General features: G+C 36.6%; 2 protein-coding genes across 2 annotated transcripts in view; both read right to left on the bottom strand.

Moving 5' to 3' along the window:
- Positions 1-13,891: 13,891 nt before the first annotated feature.
- Positions 13,892-15,007, bottom strand: Ccdc89 (coiled-coil domain containing 89). Its single transcript, XM_076843906.1, has one exon. The coding sequence runs from the start codon at positions 15,002-15,004 to the stop codon at positions 13,892-13,894; it is 1,113 nt and encodes a 370-aa protein (XP_076700021.1). The 5' UTR covers positions 15,005-15,007.
- A 7,231-nt stretch (positions 15,008-22,238) lies between these two features.
- Sytl2 (synaptotagmin like 2) overlaps positions 22,239-24,146 on the bottom strand; it is a 133,099-nt gene continuing 131,191 nt past the window's right edge. The window contains exon 20 of the mRNA XM_076846565.1: positions 22,239-23,170. Within this exon, the coding sequence (XP_076702680.1) occupies positions 23,025-23,170 (146 nt within the window). The 3' untranslated portion in view covers positions 22,239-23,024. The remainder of the gene's footprint in view (positions 23,171-24,146) is intronic.

Here is a 24,146-nt window from a genome sequence, read left to right as displayed (position 1 = left end):
ACCACAGGAACAAGATAGCAGCCCAGCTTTCTTATAGCCCAGCTTTATAGCCCAGAAAGTTACACAAAGTGGGGGTTACAGATAACAAAACTCTGAGGAGCATAACCCAAAGGCTAGTTTATATTTTTGCTGGTCCCACCATCAGAATTTATGAAGGTCATTAGAGCCTCAGAGAGGGTCTTATCTGGCCAGGGAAGGCCAAGATTTTCACTAAAGTTTCAGAGAGGGCTGCTATCTGCACAGAGACAGCCAGGCATGGGTGAGTTCAAGGCAAGGGCAGGCATTCCAAGCAAGTTCAGAATTTGCAGTAATTTATAGTAAAGCTGAAATTAGCTTTTCATGTCTTTGTGGTGAGTTGGCTCCTGATTTTAAGAGGAATCAGGCTGGGTCTATCAAGTAGTTTTGTGTAATACACCATGTTCTAGATTATCCTCCATGATGGTGTTTATCTTTTTTCTCAAGCTTCATAAAAGATTTAAGATTCAAAGCAATTTATAAATGCATTAGAATATAGGTGAAACAAAGCAATTCATGTGTTTTAAAAAGCCAATAAAATATAGATGAAATAGTAAGATAACGATTTAGAAAAGAAGGAAAAATTAGTATTAGAATAGAATGGACACAGACCTCACATAATTACTCTATTTGGGCTCAAAATAAATTGAGCTTCCTGGCAGTCCAAATAAAAAAGAGAAAGAAATTTGGATAATCCAGAAATGAATAAATAATTAGAAATTTGCTACTCACAATCTACCCCAAAATAACCATTCTTAAAATTTTAGTATCCACTCAGTTTTTCCATATACAGATGCACCTTGTTTTATTTCTTTGAACTCTACTATTTTGGTATGAACATATTGTAGACATCTTCCATACAAATAAATATAGATCTAGGTGTGTATTTTAATTGTCTATCTAGAATTCCATTTCATGGAGTTTTCAACTTTCATTCAATTATTCATATCATATAGGTTGTATTACATTTTTAACCATTATAACCATACTAAAATTTTGTGCAAGCATATTAGTTTACTTTTCCTATAACTCTCCTGGATAAAGTCTTAGAAGCAGAATTTCTGGGCACAATTTTTATACATGGATCCTTATTACCTACCAAAAAGGTATCTTTCACCAATGATGTAGGAAAGTATTTAGTTCCCTATCCACTCAGTGACAGTGGATTTATTCTTTTTTTAATGTTTGTCAATTTCCCTAAACATAGAAATGGTATAATTTTGTGTGAATTTGTGTTTCTTTTATTATGGAAAAATTGTATGTTTTTCACATGCTCGGTAGCCTTCTAAAATGCCATTGCATGTCAGATCTTGCCCACTTTTTCTTTTTTAAGTGAGGAAAATGTTTTTCAAAGAACATATTTTGGCTTTTCCTTTTTGACTTACATGAACTCTTTTTATTAAAAGGTAACCATCCCATTGATTATTATATGTTGCAAAATTTTTGTCCAGTTTACTATTGACTGGAGGTGGCATAATAAATTGCTTGCTTTTACAATAGGCTGTATTTTTTATAAAGATGAATTTTTTTATTTTTGTAGTTGTAGACAAACAGAATGCCTTTATTTTGTTAATTTTTAGGTGGTGCTGAGGATCAAATCCAGTGCCTTACACATGCTAGGCAAGCGCTTTGCCACTGAGCTACAGCCCCAGCCCAATAGGCTATATTTTTAAATAGTCACTATCAAAATTTTCTTCATAGCTTCATAAAGGCTTTATTACCCTAAATAATACTAATATTTATCCATATTTTAGCACTTCTTCAATTATTTATATTATACTTTTAGTAGAAGTTTTATCATGGTAGTTATTTTATTAATATCTAAATGAAATGTATCAGTTATAAAATATGAGATAAAAGTATAGCTTTTCAAAAAGTTATCTGCCACAAGAAAATTTATAATTCCTACTTGCTTCATCAATTTCCCAATATATATTTCACAAACAGAATTCTTACATATAGTTGGATCTATTTCTGGTCTTTTTAATTTCATTGATCAGTCCAACAATTCTGGAATTGAAATTGTTCCAATAGCTTTATATTTTAATGCTTCCAGCAAGACTCTGTATTACTTTTACTTTCTCAGAGTTTTTTTTTAACTGTACTTGAATATTTAATCCTCCACATTATTTTGGAAGATGTTTCAAGTTCAAAAAATAAAGCTGGAATTTTCATGGAAATTGCATTACATTTAGTCATTTCTTTTTCCAGTTATGTTATGCAAATTTGGCTACTGGATAGATTATTTTTCTTCCTTGCCATTTTTTAAATGGTTGTTGTTGCTACGTAGGAAAGGTATTTATCTTTTTCATCAAATTTTTAACTGACTCCCTCATTAAACTCTCTTAATAGTTTTTACTTTCAACTTATTTATTCAAAAATTTCTGACAATAATATGCCTTATTATATATAATTTACATTTTTAATACTATGGCCTTATTATATATAATTTATATTTTTAATACTATTTTATTCTCTTGACCAAAAATAAAATAACACTTCCAGATTGATGTTAAATAATAATGTTGATAATATCCTGTCTTGTTCCTGATTTTAGCAGAAATACCTCATGTGACTAACTGTTAATTCGAGATGGGTATTTTTTATCAGGCTAAGAAACAGGCTTCTATTTGTATTTTACATGAAGCCTTTAAAAAAAAAAAAAACTCCTGTGATTGTTTAAAATCGTTATTACAAGATTTCACTGTTTCAGCCCGTATAGATAGTGGTACTGGGGCTGGGAATATGGCTCAAGTAGCAGTGTGCTCGCCTAGCCTGCTTGAGGCATAAAAATAAAATAAAAATATTGTATCCACCTAAAGCTAAAAAATAAAAAATATTTTTAAAAAAGAGATGCTGGGAATATTAAAAAAACAAAAACAAAAACACAGTGGTACCTTCTGGGCACTTTGGCTTAAACTGGGCTTTTTGTATAACAGGAAATGAGTTTGATGAGTTTTCCTGAAACCACAAACATTTTTCTTTTACCACATTTGAATGTTTCCCTTTCTCTGTTTATGTTTTTATTAGTGTATTATAGTTATTGTTTTTTGTCAGCTTTTTCAGTCCTGTGACCAAAAGATCTGACAAGGCAATTTTAGAAAAGGAAAAGTTTACTTGGCGCTCAGTCTCAGAAGTCTCAGTCCATAGATGGCTGACTCCATTGCTCTAAGTGTGGGGAGAGACAGGACATCAAGGTAAAAGAGTGTGGTAGAGGAAAGCGGTTCAGGACATGGCATCAGGAAGCAGAGAGAATTTTTTCACCAAGGACAAAATTACACCCCAAAGTCAGGCCCCAGTGATTCATCTCCTCAAGCCAAACTTCACCTGCCTATAGTTACCACCCAGTTAATTCCTATCAGAGGAGTAATGCATTGATGAAGTCAAAACTATCATAACCCAATCATTTTACCTCTAAACTTTCTTGCTTGGTAGCAATAACAGCCAAAAGAGAGGGAAAGGTCCTTGCCTCGTTTGCACCTTCCAAATATAGCTGCAGAGGAGGCTGGCAAATATAATTTTTGCAATGGTGGGGATCAAACCCAGGGCCTCTCGCATGCTAGGAAATTGTTCTACCACTGAGCTATACCCCAACACTTGTGTTAGCTTTTAAGTTTCTGCAATACAAGAAAATGTACTAAAAGGGGATAAAAAGAGATAAGTACCAAGCAATCACCTCCTCCATGACTTTATGGTAATCTGACACCAATACATACATTTATTGGATTGTCTGTCATAGAATTGGAGCAGAGACAAAGAATGCAGCTGAATCAGGGGTGGGGTTTTCCCTGAGGGGATGCAGCAGAAGTACTGCAGAAGTCAGAATGCTTATTTTAATATTGTTTGCCTGTTTACCCATGAAGTATAACTTCTAAGGGGTGGTAAGACTATAAGGGAATCTTATACCAGACAGAAATCGAAGAATCAGGGGATTAACAGTGTCTGGAACACTGCTGGATTTATATTTATAGCAACTATATATATTTGCATAGATTATATGCAGTTCCCAATATACTCACTGCATTTTCTTCCTTTATCCCCCTCTCAAAAAAGCATTTTTGAATGCAAGTGAATGAGTTATACTGTTATGTAAACTAATCTGGACTTTGTTTAATTTGCTTTTAAAATTACCAGCATTATAGCCAAATAAAATAGTGACAGATTATTGGTATACCTCATAACAATCTAAGTTCTACAGTTATTGCCACTGAAGTTAAAAATCACTCTTTGATGAGATAAGAGAATATAGGTGTAGAGGAAGTTTGAACATGAGATATTTGGATATTGTTTCATCTCTTCCCACGGTGGGCACCTCAGAGCCAGAACTGGACTGTGATGCTGTTACTTTTCATTCCCAATTCAAAATCATTTCTCCTCTCTCCTTCATACACCCCAGTCCTTTCTTAATCTTATTTTTTAAATACTGAAGATTTTCAGTCATACACAAAGGTGAAGAGAATAGCATAATGTCTCCCTGTAAACCCATCAGGCAGATTGATCAATTATCCAGATTTTGCCACTGTTGCACCACCCTGCCTTTTTTTGCAGAAATATTTTAAAGTAAATCCTAGGCCTTATGTCATTCATCCCTACATATCAGTGTATTTCTTTAACTATAAAAAAAGTCATTTTTATAACCACAATGCCATGATTATAATTAAGAAACTGTTACGAATTTCTTGATGTTAATTAAATCCAGCCCAGATTCAGTTGTCTCACAGGTGACTAAATTGGGATCCAAACATTTCCATGCATTCCATTTTGTTATGTCTCAAGGTTCTTTTTGGTTTTTTGTTTTTTGTTTTTTGTTTTTTTTTTTGCTGCTGCTGTTGTTCTTTCTTTCTTTCTTCTTCTTCTTTTTTTTTTTTTTTTTAACCTAGTACAACATTCTTCCCCTGTTTTTCCATTCTGTCATTTGTTGGAAATCAGGTCAGTTGTCCTATTGAATGACCCACATTCTAGATCTGTCTGTTCATTTTCTTGTGCTTTCATTTTGCTTTTCCCATGCCCCTGCATGTGTTTGTAACAGGAAGTTAGCTGCTAGGATTTAGGTATCTGAAGGGTCAATATTCTTGGAATATTTCCTGGAAAGCACTGCTACATCACATCATAGTACTGTTTTTAATGATGCTAAGGTTGATCAGTGTTTTCAGAGAGGACATTCTAATACCTCCCTTGCAAAATTCCTCAATTTCTCATTAACCTTTCTTCTAATGATTTCAATTAATGGTAATCATGGCCTAAATAAATTGTTTAACTAGAAGTTACAAAGTAAAGACTTTTTAAAATTTCATATTCCTTTATTTTCAGTATCTGAATTCTATTAAAGCAACTATATCTCATCAAATATTAATTATCTTGAATTACAAGAAATAGGAAAAATACTCACTTCCTTTTAATAGCCAATTTTCAGAGTAAAGAGCTCTGTATTTGTTTTATTTTTATTATTGTTCAGTTTTCTTCTGTTTCTTTTTATATATGACAGCAGAATGTATTACAATTCTTATTACACATATAGAGCACAATTTTTCATATCTCTGGTTGTGTACAAAGTATATTCACACCAATTCGTGTATTCATACCTGTACTTTGGATAATAATGATAATCACATTCCACCATCATTAATAACCCCATGCCCCCTCCTTTCCTCTCCAACCCATCTGCCCTACCTAGAGTTCCTCAATTCCTCCCATGCTCCGCCTCCCTATTCCACTATGAATCTATTCTTTTTTTTTAGAGAGAGAGAGAGAATTTTAATATTTATTTTTTAGTTTTTTGGCAGACACAACATCTTTGTTTGTATGTGGTGCTGAGGATCGAACCTGGGCCGCACACATGCCAGGCGAGCGCACTACCGCTTGAGCCACATCCCCAGCCCTGAATCTGTTCATTTTTTGACACAGTAGATATGTTGGGTTCATCTTGATTTTTTTCCTACTCCAGACATGGAATCAGTTTCTCCTCCAAGGAGCCCTTCTTCACTTCATTGAAGACCACAAAGAGGGCTCTAGCAATGCTCATAGCATTGGATTGTATTTGGTTTTAGGCCTTTCATTTGACAAAACTAGGAAATAGATGTTTTTTAAAAGAAAGATTGTCATGGGTTACCATTTTGCATTTGACATTAAATTATTTTTATTTAACTTTTTAAATGCCTGCATTTAAACTCTAAAATTTTGGCCCTAGCAACATTAGCATAATTATCTTTGCTTTAGCCAAAATATATATTACAGCTTTCATACAATGACAATAGTACAAATAACAGTAAGACCAGTGCATGAAATTTCTAAGATTTCTTTAGGTCTGCTTGTCAATGTGATATATTCCATTAAGGATAACATTGGAAAATACCATAGTCGAAAGTCATTCAGATAGTGTTTCCTTTTTATGGTTACACCAACATGAAATTCATGCCTATTCATGTCTCTAGGTCACTGAAAGTTATTGCTTTCTGAGTTCCTCTCTTCTCAGTTATATCTTACTTAAAGTCACCCTGTAAATGTCAGGATTGAAGCCACACAGTCTGATGACAATGTACCCTTTCACTCACAGGGCTAACACCTCAGTTAGTTTGCTGATCATAGATCTGGGTTTCCCAAGAAACCTGTAAAGCGTTTGAGAAAGATGGAGCAGGGAGGATTGAGTCAGATTATGAAGGATCAGACTTCTGACAGGCACTAAGGTAAATATGGATGTGAGTGTAATGGAATTAATCTGACTAGAGAATCTCTTGAGTCTGTTGTGACTGCTCATTCTTGCAGGCTTGGATGGCATGACTGTTACGCAGTTTTCTTACAGGAGGTGCTGTGAAGGCTTCTGAGCTATTGTACTCTCATACTTTCTTCTTCCCTTGGACAATTATTACATGTTCTACAGACTTTAGCTTAAATTCACTTCTATGAAAAGCTTTCCCTATCTCTCCTACATTAGATTTAGGGACTCTGTATTTTCATGTCATCCTATTCTTGAGCTTCTTACACATGAGGATGCAAATTCAGTGAGGATAGATCTCAACCTTGCTTGCATTGTATTCCAGCACTTAGCATAGTGCCTGGCCAATAACAGACTCTCAAACAATATTTGTTAAATTAATGCAAAATATTAAATGAATGAGTCGAGCTTGGCCTGCTCTACCTCCACCATCTTTTATTTGTTAGTGCCAAACCAATACCCAAAGCCTAACAGCTTTAGTGTATGAGAAAATAGACTCTCTAAAATCTTTAAAATTTTATATAGATATGTGAAAATCCATGAGATAACTAACACATACGAGTCATGAAATTTAGGAGAGAAATATTAATCATTGAGAGGCAAATTTGGGGATAGAACAATATATCGTCAGTAGCCATATGCTGTTGAACATTTGTGAAAGCAGCAGCTTCCAGCTGAATGGCCTGACCCAGATCTGTCAGGCCATATTTGGCTTTATCCGAAATACATCTTGCCTTACCTAGTTCTTGCAGGAAGAAAATCTGCAGGGTTTTAAATCGCCTATGCCAAAATAGAGCTGACTGAAAAGTTAAAGAAACATATGGAAGATTCTTTTCTTTTTGTTTTGAGTTTTACCATCTTTTGGACAGGTAATATATTCACATGGTTCAATAAGTAAATGATATAAAAATGATATATATTGAGAAATTTCCTTTCTGCTCCTATCCCTACCACTTAATTCCCTATATCCCTCAATATCACTAATTGCCACTTTCATTAGTATTTTTTTCAATATTTATTTATGTTATTCATGTGGAAGTAAACATATTTACATTTTATTTCCTTTTTTCCTCACTACACAAAAGATAGTATATATTGTTCCATTTTTTTAAAAAAGACATATATCCTAGAGATAGTTCTATATCAATATACAGGGAGCTTCCTTTTTTTTTCACAGTTGCATTGTATTCCAAAAGTGTGAAGAGCCCATAGTTTGGTTAACATATTCCTTTTTAATGGTATGTAAGCTATTTCCAATCTTTTGCTATTATAAACAATAATGTAATGAATAACTTTGTGTCAATCTGCTTTCCATCACTATAACTAATGTCTGAGATAATCAATTTATAAAGAGATAAGTTTTATTTTGGCTTAGTTTTGGACATTTCAGTCCATGATTGATTGGCCTGTTGCTTTGGGGCAAGACAGCACATCATGATGAGAGCATGTGGTAGAGCAAAACGGCTCACATAATGGCCCTGGAGCAAAACAGAGAAAGAAGAAAGGGTCAGGGTCAAAGCCATATCCCCGGTGACCTAAAGACCTCCTATTGGACCCCATCTCTTAAAGTTTCCACCTTAAAAGCACCACTCTGGAGATCAAATCTTTAACATATGGACCTATGGGAGACATTTAAGATTTCAAACTATAGCAAACCTTAAAGATGAAGGGGAAAATTGACATTTATAAATAAGAGTAGATTTGAGCATTAAATTGATCCCTGTGTGGGCCTGGTGAGAGGATTGTGGGGCACTATAGTTAGGTGAATGTGTAATTAACGACTGGGCAGATCTTAGCAAGAGAAAATTTTTCTTGAATTAGTTTTGTCTATGTGGGATTAACAGGTTTGGGAGAGAATAACATCAGGTAGGGAAACTCATCTGTATAGCTCTAGGCCTTTAAGTTTAATATGATGTCTTTGGTGTTTGGAAAATAACCTCCAGTTTGTCCTTGGGAAAATAGACCATGATTAGAAAAGTTTATTATTGGCTTCTCCCTCAAATTCTTACAATTTTTTCAAGACTTGTGATTAAAGATAAAAAAACAGGGCTGGGGTTGTGGCTTAGTGGTAGAGTATTTGCCTAGCACATGTAAGGCATTGGGTTGGATCCTCAGCATCACATTAAAAAATAAATAAAGTTATTGTTTCCATCTAAAATTAAAAATATTTTTTTAAATAAAAACACACACCATGCTTGATAAGGATCTGACCATCTAAGTGGATGTAGTACAGCAGACATTGTTGGTGGCCTACCAAGCATTCATCCCTATTCATCTCTACTGGAAGTCCCTGCCTTTCTCAGGTATCCCCTTCCATTACATAGCATAGACTGGCCTCATTCTCATCCTCATTCGGTCTAAATTAATTACGGCCACAGGCCCTATAAAGATCCTTGGCTGAGGTATTTCCAGATGACCCAAATTCAGCTAATTTATACTGGAAGACAAGCCATCCAGTTGGGCAGGATTAGCTTTGAGGAGAGCAGTTAGAGCTATGGTTCTCTTTTCTTTATTCATGGGCCAAGAGGTGGGATTTCGAATTTCTGCTCATTCTTTTGCAATGGGGAGCAGAGAATCATACCTGCACTGACCTAGTCACAGCTAATCCACAGGAATCTGGGTCAAAGAGGGCTGGATAGAACAGCAGGCACCTGTGTTGGTACTTTTTCAGCCCACGCTCTTTAAATAATTGTTGAACTGCAATATGTAAGAAATAAAAAGTCCAGTGGTCCATTTTCAGAATACAGTATTTAGCCTTAAATGCAAAATTGGGATGTAAGAAAGGCAGCTGGAGAGGAAATAGAGCAGAATGGAAAGTTACAAGTAGTTATCTCCCACAGTAGCACCATAGCCTATGGATGTGGCAGATCCAAATTCTATTCCCCTGAACAACCCTTTGATAAACAGGACGGGGTGGGGGTGGGGGGTCTGACCAACAGAGAAAAAAATCTCTGTTAAGAAAGCGTAACTTGGGCTGGGGATGTAGCTCAGTTGATAGAGCGCTTACCTTGTATATACTAAGGCCCTTGGTTCAATCCCCAGCACCACCCCCACCCCAAAAATAGTAACTTAAGAATGCATTCACCTCCAAGACAACTTTCCTGCCACAGGAGGACCATGGGAGGTGGAAACAACTAAAATATATTTCTTCAAATAACCCAACAGGAGACAGTAAAATGTAAGCAAACTTCAGGAACATTGTGCATCCCGTGGTACTCAGCCAATGAGGAACTAGGGGATAAAATACTGATTTTAACTGCTCTGGGTGTGCCTGTTCCTCCGATCTTGCACGATTGTCATTAAATTAAAGCCTTGCTTTCTCTGTACCTTTGTCTCTCAGTTCATTCTTTGGGTTTGGACAGGTGAGAACGTTTCTCACAAACATCATGGAAGTGGGCAGATAAAGATTTCCTATTAATACTTTACTAGAAACATATTAACTTGAATTCATTTTCACTAACTGAAGCAAAGTGAGTACTCTGAAAACCAGTTGGTGAACTTTTCCTATAGTTCTTTCAAGTTCTCAATTTTTAGGGAAGCAGACCAGTTTCTCAAGAGGCATGCTTAAAATCTTACAATTTAAAGATCTTTCAAGTGATTAACTTAGTTACTGAATGCAGTATTTAGTTTTAGAATTTTTGTTCTCTTTCATTTTAGGGATTCTGCTTGTGGGTATTGCAGAATAACTCTCCAGAGATTATAGGTCTGCTTTAGAGAGGAGATCTTTCAGTATTAAGGTTTGAACCCAGAGGTGGTCTACCACTGAGTTACAACTACCACTTGATTGAACCAAGGGCCTTAGAATATACAAGTAACTTTCGATGATTTTATTTTGAGAAAGAGTCTCTGTTGCCCAGTCTGGCTTTGAATTTGCAAGCCTCCTGCTTCAGCTTCTTTAGTTGCTGGGATTATAGGCCTGAGCCACCAAACCACCACACTCAGTCTTTGTTTTTTAAATTTCCTCTCAAAGAGAGTAGTTTGAAGGGGACGGATTTACATTTAAGCGTCACTTTATAGAGCAGCATTCCACAGCCCAGCTAAACTAGTTACTTATCCAGTGTGGTTCCGAGTCACAGATTAAATACAAGATGACTGCCAAGAGGGTAGAATGCAAAGCGGAGCACAGAGGAAAAAAAATGTTTCTGTGGTTATTTAGAAGGTAGTTTGTGTAGTGGGGAAAAGCATGGGTTTTACAGTCAGAAAGCAATCCCAGCTACTTAATTGGCAATGCTGATCACAAAATGAAAACTGTGGGGGTCCCTTGTTAAAAAATTAAGAATTTCATGACAGTGACAGTGTGGAGGCCCCATGGAGGGACACACCCATGAAACCCTGCTGGAAGGTCTTTAGTTCAAATCTCACTCCTGCTTCTCCAAAGCTGCTTGGCCTTGGACAGGTCACCCTCTCTGAATCTCACTTTTTTCATCTGTAAAATAGTAATAATTGAATCTTTCTTGAGAAGGTGGCATAGGAATAAAATTAAAAGCACTTGACATGTGAAAGGTGTCCATTCCTCTCACATTCTTAGTCTACGTTGTGAACTCTTCCCTCCTGTTCTCAAGGCACTGGGCTTTGACCTTCTCATTTTCCACTTTCCTTTCAAAAATCTTTCAAAGTTATAGTGAGCCTTAAAAATGGCCTGTATATGACCATTTAGGATCAATTTTATACAGTTCAACTTATACAAACTCCTTAGCATGACTTTTTAAAATTTTAGTTGTCAATGGACCTTTTTATTTACTTATATGAGGTTCTGAGAATTGAACCCAGTGCCTCACACATGCTCGGCGAGTGCTCTACCACTAAGCTACAACCCAGCCCCACTTAGTGTGGCTTCAAGCGGTATTGTTCTTAGACTTGAGCAACAGGGCCCTTTCCCTTATGCCTACATGTCTTAGGGGACATGCACCTGCCCCTTACCTACCCACCTGCAGGCTTCTTCAGGAACACCTGTCCACCTAAAATGGTAGAGTAGGAGGAGGAGTGGGAGGGAGGGAGGATGGTAATGTCATACCTACACACAAGGGGGCTTGACCTAGGTGTGAAGAGGACTGGGTCTGAGGTTTCCATTTGTTGGCTTGCATCTCTCCTCTCTTCCTTGCTCACCTCCACCTGCAAAACTCCCTCAGCTATATAAGGGGCCAGCCTGGCTTTCAAAGACCCCCTATATACTGGTTTCAACCTACTTTTCCAGTTGTATCTGTACCTCCTCTCAACTACTTATAATTTCTCCAAGTATTCTTGGCATTTTAAAAATTTCCATGCCTTCCACATGATCTGCCTCAAATCCTTGTCCCTTTTCCCTGCCTGATGACATTCTACTAATTGAAGAACTACCCTTCATGTTAGTCATCCCTGGCAGCCTTCTCTTCTCAACCCTTATCCCCAGGTGGCACTAGATGCCCAGTGTGTTTCCGCTGGTGGCCTCATGGCACCACATATAAAGCCACATCACATTGTCTATAATGGTTTGTGGGGTTTTGCCCCTAGACTTAGTCTTGGGGGCTCTTCCAAGGCAAGCAACGCTTCTTTCGGCTTACTCAGTCCTATTCAGAGTGCCAATAATCAATATCTTTCCATATGAAAGATAACCTCACACTGAATAATTTCAGTTGGAAATCCCAGATCCTTCAGTGAAAAAGTCACCTTAAGCAAATTACTGAAAGCCAGTTCCCCCTCTTTGAGACAGGAATGAACCTATCTTCTTGAATACCCCCCTAAAGATTAAACAAAACAATTTATCTGAATTGCTTCAGCAAATGATAGTGTGGGCTCAATAAATGATAAGCACATCTAAATTAGTTTCCACATTGTGATTTGTTGTAAACTATAAGAGGAATATTCTTTGAAGCAAAAAGGGATTTCTATTTTGATGAGAAAATTTTGTATTTAATAGCATAGTCTTAGTATGATACCATAGGTTTAAAAAAATGCATGCACTTTTTTTTTGTTGTTGTTAAAAAGGCACTGGGTTTGGACAGGTGAGAACATTAAAGTGGGGAGATAAAGATTTCCCCACTTAATATTTTTTGAGTAAATCTAATTTATGTAAAACTGGTATTCTTGGCATGAACTGGGCAAGAAAAATACTATATTATAATCTATTTTGAGAAGTAGTCATAATAAAGTTTATAGATCAATAATTAAATTTAGGAAAATAGGGAAATAAAAAGTATATTTAAACAATTACCCTTAAGAATTTTCAGAATTTCACATAAATATAAATGATAACTACTGTGTTTTTATAACTCTTCTTACAAAATTGAGGTATTCCTACAAAAATGCCTAAGAATACATATATACATTCATCTTAGGTTATTTTTTAAAAGAGGAAAAAGTTAATTACAGGAAAATATACTAATAGAAACAGAAAGCAATACCTATGAGTTACTATATAAGTCATTAATGGTCTGCTATGACTTGTTACCCCCAATTGAGGCCTCTTATCTATTAACATATTACACAATATTAAATGAAACTATTGATATTTGCATTATTGCACAACCAAATCCTGTTTTTATTAAGGAGAAAACTAAGAAAATGGGATGAGATCCAAGCTTTAAGAAAAATAAAATTGATTTAACTCATTTGAATCTTATTGCTCATGTAGAATGACTACAATAAAGGTGGCCTATTTTGGTAAATAAATTACTTTTCTAAATTTTTGTTTGCTGAGCTAATGCAAAATAAATAGCTCTTTTCTCTGCAATGTATTCATGCTATTATGCTAATATGTTTGCTTGCAATCTTAACTATGTGAGACAATAAGCCTACCCATCTACAGTTACTGTGCACATCTTATTGTACATTTTAGATACACTTGAATCATAGGAGCTGCTAATTTAGAATCTCAGGATATATAAAGATATCTGAAATTAAGAATGAATAAGTTATGCAATGAGGGAGTTATTGATGGCAAATTTAGGAAGACTTCAAGGGCACAGAAGGAACTCTGTAAGTCTTGTGTATTCTAGATGGTAGAACTGAAAATTAGCGTTAGCTTTACAGTAGTAACAACAGCAATGTTATAGTCAAGTGGGTTTTCTTTAAATTGCCTTTTGTGCTTGAAAGTATAATAAATGGAGTATCATCTTTGCTCTTGCCATAATTTAAGGCACAAATATTTAAATTATTAATCGAAGACAAGAAGCAGGGGAAGCTTCCTTATGGAAAGAGATGGCGGAGTTTGGCATTGAGTTCTCTCTCCTTGCTTAAAAGATCTAGGCTGTGCTTTTTGAAGGCTTCTGACTGCAGCTTGAGTTCATCATAGGCCTTTTGGATCCCATCCATTCTGCGCTGAAGTTCCTGGACTCTCAAGTTGCTGTCTACAGCCACTGCCTCTTGCTCAAAGCGCTCTAGCGCATGCCTCCTAGCCATATCTGCTGCCTCCAACTTCTCCTCAAGCTGCCGGATCTCTGCCTGTTTGTTCTGAAGCACCTTGCCCCTCTCCATGGACAGCTGCAGAAGCTCCTCTTTCTCTTGAGTGATGGTCTGCAGCCTGTCCTGCAGCTCTTGACTCAGGCTGCTGTGTGTCTCCTGGGCCTTTGCCATCTGTTCAATGGCCTGTTGGTACTGCTGCTGGAGGCTTTGCAGCTGGCTGCGCAGCTGCTCTGTCTCCTTGTTGTGGGCGCGGTCCTGCTGGCTCTGTAGCTCCAACAGCTCCTTTTCTCGGGCCTGTGCCTGGCAGGCATCCTGAGCACACCTCTCTTTCAGAGCCTCCAGCTCCTTGGTGAGGGCCTCGCTCTTAGTGGTCAGCTGCAATACTTTGGCCTCCTTGTCCTTCAGAGCCTGGCTGAAGAGATTGCTGTTCTCCAGTTTCAGCTTCTCATTGTCTTCCTTCAGCTTGATGTTCTGACTCTTGTATTCATCCTTAAAGCGGATCATCAACTCGTGGTTGGCTGCCAAGGTCCTGAAACGGTCCTCCAGTTTCAGGGCATGCTCACTTTGGGCTTTCAACTTTTGTGCCTCCTGCATCCTCTTCTCCTCCAGCTCTGAATTGAGCAGCTCCAGGATCTGGCAGCGTTCCAGGGCCTCATCGGCCCTCCGCTTCAGAATGCAGATGAGCTGGGACTGCTCTTGGATACGGGAGCAAAGCATTGCCTTCTCACCCTTCTCCTCCTCGGACAGCCCCCTCAGGTTTGCCAAGGCTTCCCTCAGCCCTTCCAGTTCCTTAAACTCCATCTCCTCTTCCTCCTTTTTCTGTTTTTCATTTTGCTTATCTAAGGGTTCTTCACCTGGTCGAGTGTCCATCCCAGGTGACTGCTCTTCCTGAGGCATAGAAGCTTTCCTCCACTAACAGCTGACCACACAGTCTCTCCCACGCTGATTTCAAAAGCCTCAGGGTGTTGCTAGGGACTCTTGGCACTCCAGCTGACTTTTCCAGTAAAGAGTCCTGTAATTGGTGGGCAGGTCTTCAGAATGCTGTGAAGTAACAATAGGAAAAGGGGGGAGGGGATCCTAAGCAAATCTGTCAAGTTACCCTTGCTTTCTAACCAAGGATCCCTCAGTTCACAGTCAGTATCTGGCTTGTACAGCCAGAGAGATGCTAACCACACTCAATTCTTAGCCCACACCAGGGAAGAAATCTGACTCCCCCTGATTTCCAGTAGGAGTAAACAAATCAAGTTTATACCATCTTATCCCTTCTCATTCTTCCCCATTCACTTGTCGGGAGAATAAATTACTTTCTGTAATTTTTGTCTTCTCAAAAACGTGCAATTTATGAACACAAAGTAGCAGTAGTACTCCTTGAGAGCCAGGTCCCTAAGTGGCTGGGAGTTTGCTCCCTCATGTTTGGCCCCACTCAGTTTGATATTTAAATATTGAACGAGCAAATCCCAGTGAAATTTCCATCATTTCACCTACCACTGTCCTTATATGAAAATAGATTTTTTTAATTCACCACTCCCTGAATTAGCAAAGTAAGATCACATAAAAGTTTAATGAAAATAGATGTAATACATATTAAAACAGAAAAAAAGAGATACAAATGAGGCTTACTTTCTTATTCATCAAAGTCAATTTCAGATGGATTAAATAGTCCAACGTAAGGTTAAGTAAAATCAAAGTATTTTCTTCTAGTAAAAGAAAAGGTAAACATCAAATCCTGGGCCAAGAAGCACTTTCTTAGACATTATGTAAGAGAACAGAAGAAAGCAGCTTGATTAGACTTCATTGAAAATCTGTAGTTACTTGTAATTTTTTAAATTATGTGACCTCTGAGGTTTTTCCAGTTCCTTCATCCTCTGAACTTGCCTGACATTTTACTTTCTAGCAAATCCAAATACAGAAGTTTCCCGTACCAACCAGGTTTCTGGCCTGGTGGAAAGGTGTTGCTTTGTCTGGAATGCCTTGTCCCACTTTGGAGCTTGTCACTCTGCTAATTTACTAAGATTATTATACTTAATTAAGAATCGTTTTTCTGGGAAGGGATTTGTGGCCCTTACATGTGGAATTGTCCACATACCTCTTTTAGCATATCCACTATAACTTTATTTGTACTCTTAGTGCAGCCTGTGAAAGCTTTATTACAATCATTGCTTTACCTGCCTGCCTCTCCCATTAGACTATGAGATGATCTAATTAGACTATGAGATCAAGCATGGAAGGTGTTTCTTCCTTGATGATTACATCAGTGCCTAGCACATTGGAGAGACTCAGATAAATGTGTGCTGAAGGAATTCCAATGAGAGAGAGAGAGAGAGAGAGAATGAGAATGAATGAGAATATCCCTAATAAATGTAAGACAAAATTAACATTTTTATAAAGGCTTATAAATGCCAATAAAACATTAACATGTTAAAAAGAGAAATGGATAATTAAATTCACAAAAAAGGGAATAAAAATGACCAAGAATTGAGTCTCAACAATGATCCAACAAGTGCAAGTTAAAATTAGATACCATATAATCTATCAAATTAGTAAAAAAAAAAATCTCCTTATGACTACCAAGGACAGGTATATGGTGTTGGTGAAAATCAATTGACTGTATATATTGAGAACTTAAAACATTTTTTATGTCTTTTGAACTAAAAATTGCCCTTTAGGTAGATCTTTACTAGGAAAATAATCTGAAAGAAAACATTTTGCTCAAAGCTTTTCATTACAATATGGTTTACATTAACTAAAAGCTGGAGACCTAAATGTCCAAAAGAGGGGAATGTTAAGAAAATTATGATATGTTCATACAACAGTATATTGTATAGCCATTAAACATAATTTATAGGTAAATCTTAATGACGCAGCAAATATTTATGTTAGATAACTTTAATAAGAAACAAAACTTATTTAGAATAATCTTAATGCTAAGATAGACAAAACAGTTGACTATCCCTGTAATCACTATTTCTGGGGGTCCAACTTTATATCTCCTAAGTCATGATGATAAAGAAAAACCTGTGTCATTATAGATGTCAGATGGATTTTTAAAATGCTTCACATCTCACTGGGAACAAAACAGAGTTCCAGATTTTTCCTTTAATCTTAAAGTTTAAGTCTCATTTCCCAAATCATGAATTTCTTGTTTATACAGAAAGGCAAGGAGATTTTCTAAGCTGAAATTTTAACAAGTATTTAAATTATAGGATATTGAAGTTTTGTGAAAGTAGATTCCAAAGATTTAAAAATGTGAATTATACTTACCAGAATTTTTCACTTTTCCTTAAATGTCAAACATAGGATATTTAAGGAAAAGGAAAGTAACTAGAAAATTACAATGCTCTTCTTCTAATTTTAAATATATTGAAAATTTTATTTGTTGATCACTTTATATATATATATATATAGTTTATATATATAGTTATACATATATATGTGTGTGTGTTTATATATATATGGTTGTATGGTGTAATAAAAAGAATTCTTTAAATATATTTCCTATGAAAAGGAAAAGAAGACAGAAAAATACTCAAAATATGAATAGTAGTTGTTTCTTCAGAATGACAGTATGGATGCTTTCCCCCTCCTTTTTAACTTTCTAAGTTCCTTACATACAGTGAACACTCAGCAAATATTTGTCTGTGACATCATTTTTTCACATTTAAAAAAATGTTTCTATTTCTTTATATAAAAATTAGTTTAAGTAGCATCATATCCACAGATTACTTATCAAGGCTGAGAATATCACAAGATTCATTAATTTAATTCAGTAAGTATTTGCAATATAAAGTGCTAGATGCTAAGAATACTTAACAAAATAAATACTTTCATTCTCCTTAAAGAAGTTTAATGATCACCTTTGACTCCTCTGTGTCATGATTATTTTATTTGTTCAATTATTTTTTTTCCAGCTACCTTCAATTCTGAAAGTTTCCAGAATATTCCCTTCTCAAAAGTCCAGCATAAAAGCAGACCATTGCTTTCCCTAAGGGAAACTAATGAGTCTCCTTTACCTGCCTTTGTTGAGTATTTCAATATCTCTTTTTTATTTGAATGTTTTTATTTATTAAAATGTTGATAGCTCTATCTATCTATGGAGAGAGTTTCTATCTATGGAGAGAGTTTGTCTTTCTTTTTAAAATTAATATGATACTATAAACTTTGTCCCAAAGGATTTTTTTTTCCTTTTTGAGCTAAAATTAAATAGAATAAATACATGGTATTGGGCATTTGAACATCTTCTTTTAATCCCAACAATATTCTGGAGAACCAGGCATTTATGTCTATATTTTATAGCTTATAGGGGGGAAAAAAAAAACAAACAAGTCTCAGAGAGGTGAAGCAAATTGCCACCAGATCACCCAAAGAATAAATAATAAAGACAGATTCAAATCCAGATCTTTTTATAACAAAGCCCATAATCTTAAGTCTCACTTTGTTTGTTCATTTGCTCATTCATTCGTCTCACATGTACTGAGAAATGATTATGTCTATTATGCAATTCTAGCTCTCAAGATGAGTTCAGCTTAGTGATGGAGACACACAAATACTATCAGCAATTCAGTGTGGTAACTGCTAATGTAATCTTGGAGAAATCAGACATATCACTCCTCTTATGAATACAATGGTAAGAACCAAGTATATTGTAGACAGAAGGAAGGGTATAAACCAGTCTTTGATGAAGAGGGGAGTATTAGTCATGACTATTTTGTCAGAAACTCAACTTGGTTTGGCCAAGCTAATGGGGACTTATTGCCTCACAGAACATTGAAGGAACTCACGGAATCAAAGTAAGAGTGGCAGGAACTAGAAAGGATCTCAAAAAACAAACAAAATATTATAGATGTAAAGCTACCAACACTATCTTCTCTGTCAGTTTCTCATATATATTGCAGGCAGGGTGGATGTGTGATTTTTCTCTAACTAAGGGCATAAGAGAAGAGTGTTTCAGTTGAACTTATGTAGGGCTGTAATCTGTGATAGTGCTGGGAGGTAGGTATTCAGTGGAAAGAAATGGGAGTAAGTTAAGGCTATTTGTCAGAAAGTGGCTGACTGGAGAGAGGAATGATAATGGGAAGCAACTGATAGAGATTTTAGGGACTGAAGTCATGGATGCATTTTTTGAGTGGGGAGGGGTGGTACCAGGGATTGAACTCAGGGACACTTGACCACTGAGCCACATCTCCAGCCCTATTTTGTATTTTATTTATAGACACGGTCTCACTGAGTTGCTTAGCCTCTCACTTTGCTGAGGCTTGCTTTGAACTTGAGATCTCCTCAGTCTCCATCTCCCAAACCATTGGGATTATAGGCATGTGCCACTGCACCCAGCTTTATGGATGCATTTTAAGAATAGATGTTAAAGAATCATGAACTGAAAGTATAGAAGATTTTAGTCAGAGTGGGATGTTTGGATTTAATGTTTCAGAGGCAGAATGGTTTCCAGGTCATAGGGAACTATACCTATGAAATTCATAGATACATGTGGCTGAAAGGGAATGGAGACTAAGGACATTTAAATCAAGGTCAAGGTACTAAGAATCCAGGGTGTTTGATACATATTCCCTATTCTGTGGAGCCAACTAAATGAGGTTAGTTGGAAGGATGGTAGATGATCTTAAGAGGGAGTGAAGGGGATAATGATAACAGCAAGTATTCTTCTGAGAACTATTTGTTGAGCATGAACACTTTGATTCATGTATTTTTTGCCTACAGAATAAATACAAGTTCCTTTTTTATCCCCCCTTCAACAGACAAGATGGAGAAGTTAGGTAATTTGCCCAAGGTCACACTGCCACTAAGTGGTTTAACTGGGAGATTCAAATCCAAATCCTCTCTTCTGGAAGCTACTTAACCATTACTCTCCATTCCCTGATGTAACTGGATGGCATATTTTTAGAAAAAAGAGGTAAATAAAGAAGCAAAGGTCTGAAATCGGATCCTACATGCTAGCTGAGGTACTGGATATGGGAGAGGCTTCTCTTCATGAAGCTAAAGGAAAACTAGTTTTCTGGAACAAATTAGCCAAAAAATCAGAAGGAATGTTCTGTAATTTGATTAAGTGTGTGGGGACAAAGTTTGTTTCATGAAATAAAGGAAAGAAATTAGTGCATAAGCCTGGGAGGGAGTGGAGACAGGAGAGAAGATAGGAGAGCAATCCCAAAGCAGAATGGGAATGAGAATGCTAGTGAAAGCAGATGTTCAGGAACTTCTTATTTGATAGTAAGTATGAATGACAGGGATATGTAAAAAGAGGACCAAGCACATTATCTGGGAACCATAGGTTGGGAGAATGGAAGAGTGGTAGGTTAACAGTAATCATGCTTTTGGTGGACTCTTAGGTCATGTGAGCAGGCCATGGGGTCCTCAGGATTACTACTACTTCCTTAGAAGTTGTAGCAGATATGATGGATGGGGGAATTTAGGCCTCTCTGGAAGGAGTCACCAGAGAAGATTCTTAGATGTACTACTTCATTTAAAATTTTTGAAATATTTTTGAGACAAAAGTGGCGTGAATGCCCTACTATTCATTTCTCCACCATCCATGTTTAAACAACACTCTATTCTTCTAACTAGGGACCATTTCCCCAAGGCCACAGGGTAGGCACATTACTGAAGACGGGTTAATTATGAAACCTTACTGCCTCTACTCCTGGCCACAGTGAATGGTTCCATGGTGGGAATGTGATGCAAACCTGGCCAGTTTCTCTCAGAGATTTCTCAAATAGAACCTAAGAAGGACAAGTAATCTAACTGGGAGGTTGTGATGCTGGGGCTACCTGAGGTGCTATTTCCCACTTCTTGAGAGAGAAAAGATAGCATCTGAGTTCCTACTTTCAGTCTGCAAGTCCCCCAAATTAACCTAGGTTTCTGAAGCAGTTGCTTAATTCCATGAGCTAACCCAGTGTCTGTCCAATAAATCCCCCTGTTGGGCTTTTTTCCAGTTAGGTTTCCAGGGGGTGGGGGGTGGGACTTAAAAGGCCCTAAAACATGCAGTTTAGGGAAATGCCTCCAGTTTCAGGAAGCATGCTTTGAAGGATCAGCAAGTCTTTGCCTAAGAGTCACACTGGCTCAAAAAAACCCTTCTACCTGATTTTACAGAAGATTTCAGGCTGCTTACATTTTAAAATACATGAAGCTCACACTTAGCCTTCTTCTGTGGTAAGATAAGATCAAATTTATAATTTGTATTTTCCTTTCCAGAAGAAAATGTGTGAAACCCCCTGTGGATAGATGGTTCTATTGCCCACCCACGGTGTTTGGGAGGTGAGGGATCTGAGCATCGGAAGATGCAGGCAATCCTGATCCTAGGTCAGTGCATACCAGAACCTATCGCATTAGTGCCCCAGAGTTGGCTGGATGCTAGGAGGTAGTTGAACATGTAACAGAACAAAGAACTTGTCCACTCTGTGACATGGACAAGCCAGGATGGGATTTACACTGATGGTTACTGCATTCCAGGCTGAGCTCTACTTAACTCATCTTTCCCTTCTTTAAGGTCAAAGAGAATAGAGTTAAATACTCCCAGAAAAGACCTAGAGAGACAGTGGAAGGGGTGTTGTCCTAGGTAAGTCTCTTACTGATAAGTGGACACAAGGCCATCTAGTATCTGTTTGGGCAAGGAGGCGAGCAGTTAGAGGTTTTGATAACATTTACTAGATACCTGTTGTAAGACGCCATACTCATTTATTATCTAGGCTTCATCAAACCTACATTAAATCGGCACTTGTTTTGAGAAAAGCAAATTAGTTGAGTCCTAAGGAGGAGTAAATTTCATGTACTAAAATCATCCCAAGAGTTCTCTGGAGAAAAATTTTTAAGAATAAATATTAACCTATATTATCTGTCTGCTTGGGGGAAATAGTGCCAAAAGTTACAGTGAAGACTCTAGAATAATATTAGCCCAAGTTCATAAGACTTTTTAGGCAGTTTAGATTTTATGATTCCTACTTATAAAGGGTTTCATTTAAAGTACAAAGCCAGGTTAATTTGACAACACAATTTAAATCGTATGATAATTTATTCTAAGGGTTTTTACAAAATATTTTATGAAAATTATACATATATAGGAAATACAATAAAATTTAACAATTTATATTCTAATTAAAACTTTGTTGCAAAGCACATCTGTGGCTACCATTATACTGCTTTAATATAATAAAGTTATGGGGAAAACAATCATATATAGGCAAATTTTTTAAAAACATATTCTATACAAAATACAAACTTGAGACCTACTTTCAAATTAAGCCAAAATAAACCAAGAGCTGAATTCCACTTATGGCCAGTGGGTGGCATCAAAGTACACTTGAGACTGGGGGAAAGAAAAAGCAGTTTCTCAAGGTAGAAATGTGCTCAGTCATGTTCCTCTTATTGCCCTAACATGGAATTCCAGATTATTAGAGATTACAGGGTAAATAGTTATCTTATTGTGTAATTCTTTGTCATCACTGATGTTGCTCCTCTCCAAGGCTACCCCAGGAGTATTTTTGTTACTTTTTTCTACAATCTACCTATTTACAAGTACCAGTACTTGCAGGGGTTTGGGATAATCAAGTGGCAGGTTTAACCATAACACAAATGTGGTGTGAAACCAGAACACTCTGTTGGTTAAAAATACTCCTAATGAAATAATTTTTGGCAGAAAAATCTTTGAAGCAGCAGCAACAGTTCAATTTTTCTAACTTGCTCAGGTATCTCCTTTAATGTTGGAGTTACAAGTAAGTCACATATCTTGTCAGTATTTAAGTCCCTTGGGCCCTTGTAATCCAAGAAACACATGCAGATGACTTCAACATGCTGTGTAGTCTTTATTGGTGGCAACAGAAGGAAGCGAGAATCTTTGTCCATGTAGTCAGATTTTCAAGATCCAATTTGACCTCTGTAGTAGTTTTCAGCAGAGGAGCAGTAGGTTCTGGGCTTATTTGGAAATCTTGGCAATCAAAAGCATTCTGAGGGGCAGTGTTGCTTCAATCCAAGTGTTGGGGGAATTCACCATCTTCTCCCAGAGAGCAACCTCCTCTGAAGTAGAATCCATCCAATCCACTTCAGTCCCATAGCTTTTACCTGATTTAACAATTAAAAAAAAAGAAGGTATGTGTTGGGGGGACTTTGCATTTAGAATGGAATAGCCCATTGGGGAAATGGTATTGGGGGGGAGCGGTGTTGTTATTCCCTAACTATAAGCACCAATAGAAGACATCTATAAAGAGTTTTAATACAACCAGAAAGCAGATCTGGGACATCACATAAAAAAGAACTATTTGACCATCTGAGTAGACCACATTTTTGAGATCATTCTCAGACTAAGTACTTCTCTTCATATGAATATAAAACAGATAACAATTTGTCAGCAGCATAGAGGGGTTTGGAGTATTCTGCAAGTGTGGTTAGGCTTTGGCACCTAGCAGACTCAATTTTGAATTCTGGCTCTGTCCCTTATTAGCTCTGTTACTTAATTTCTTGGAATATTGGTTCTTTTGAGAAGTATATTATTACTTTTTTTAATAGATTTAATTTTTTTAAATACACAACAGCAGAATGCATTATAATTCTTATTACACATATAAAGCACACTCTTTCATATCTTTGTATATAAAGTAGTTACGCCAAAGCATGCCTTTATACATGTATTTTGGGTTTTTTTGCATTACAATTCTTATTACACACTTGAGTCAAATGTATGAAAGATGATATATCATGAGCTTTGTAATGTTTTGAACAACCAATAAAAAAAAAAGAATCAAGTTCATTTAAGAAGACTCAAATTGGGTGTCAACATACTTAATATACAAACAGAGATATGAAAAATTGTGGTATATATGTGTAATGAGAAATATATTATTAATAACCTCATAGAACTATTATGAGGATTAAATGAATTAATAATGCAAATAAAGCATTGAATACAGTGACTAGTCTCTATAAATGTTAGTTGCTATTATTAAAAACACACCTTTAGTCTCAAAGGACCATAAATATTTTTTCAAGGTAGAAGAGTGATATAGACATTTCTGTTCCCCATACCCCTCCCACCAACAAT

This window comes from Callospermophilus lateralis, chromosome 2 (genome assembly GCF_048772815.1).
Source record: "Callospermophilus lateralis isolate mCalLat2 chromosome 2, mCalLat2.hap1, whole genome shotgun sequence".
Classification (NCBI taxonomy): Eukaryota; Metazoa; Chordata; class Mammalia; order Rodentia; family Sciuridae; genus Callospermophilus; species Callospermophilus lateralis.
The sequence above is the reverse complement of the archived record's forward strand: the minus strand, read 5'-3'. Positions and strand labels throughout refer to the sequence as shown.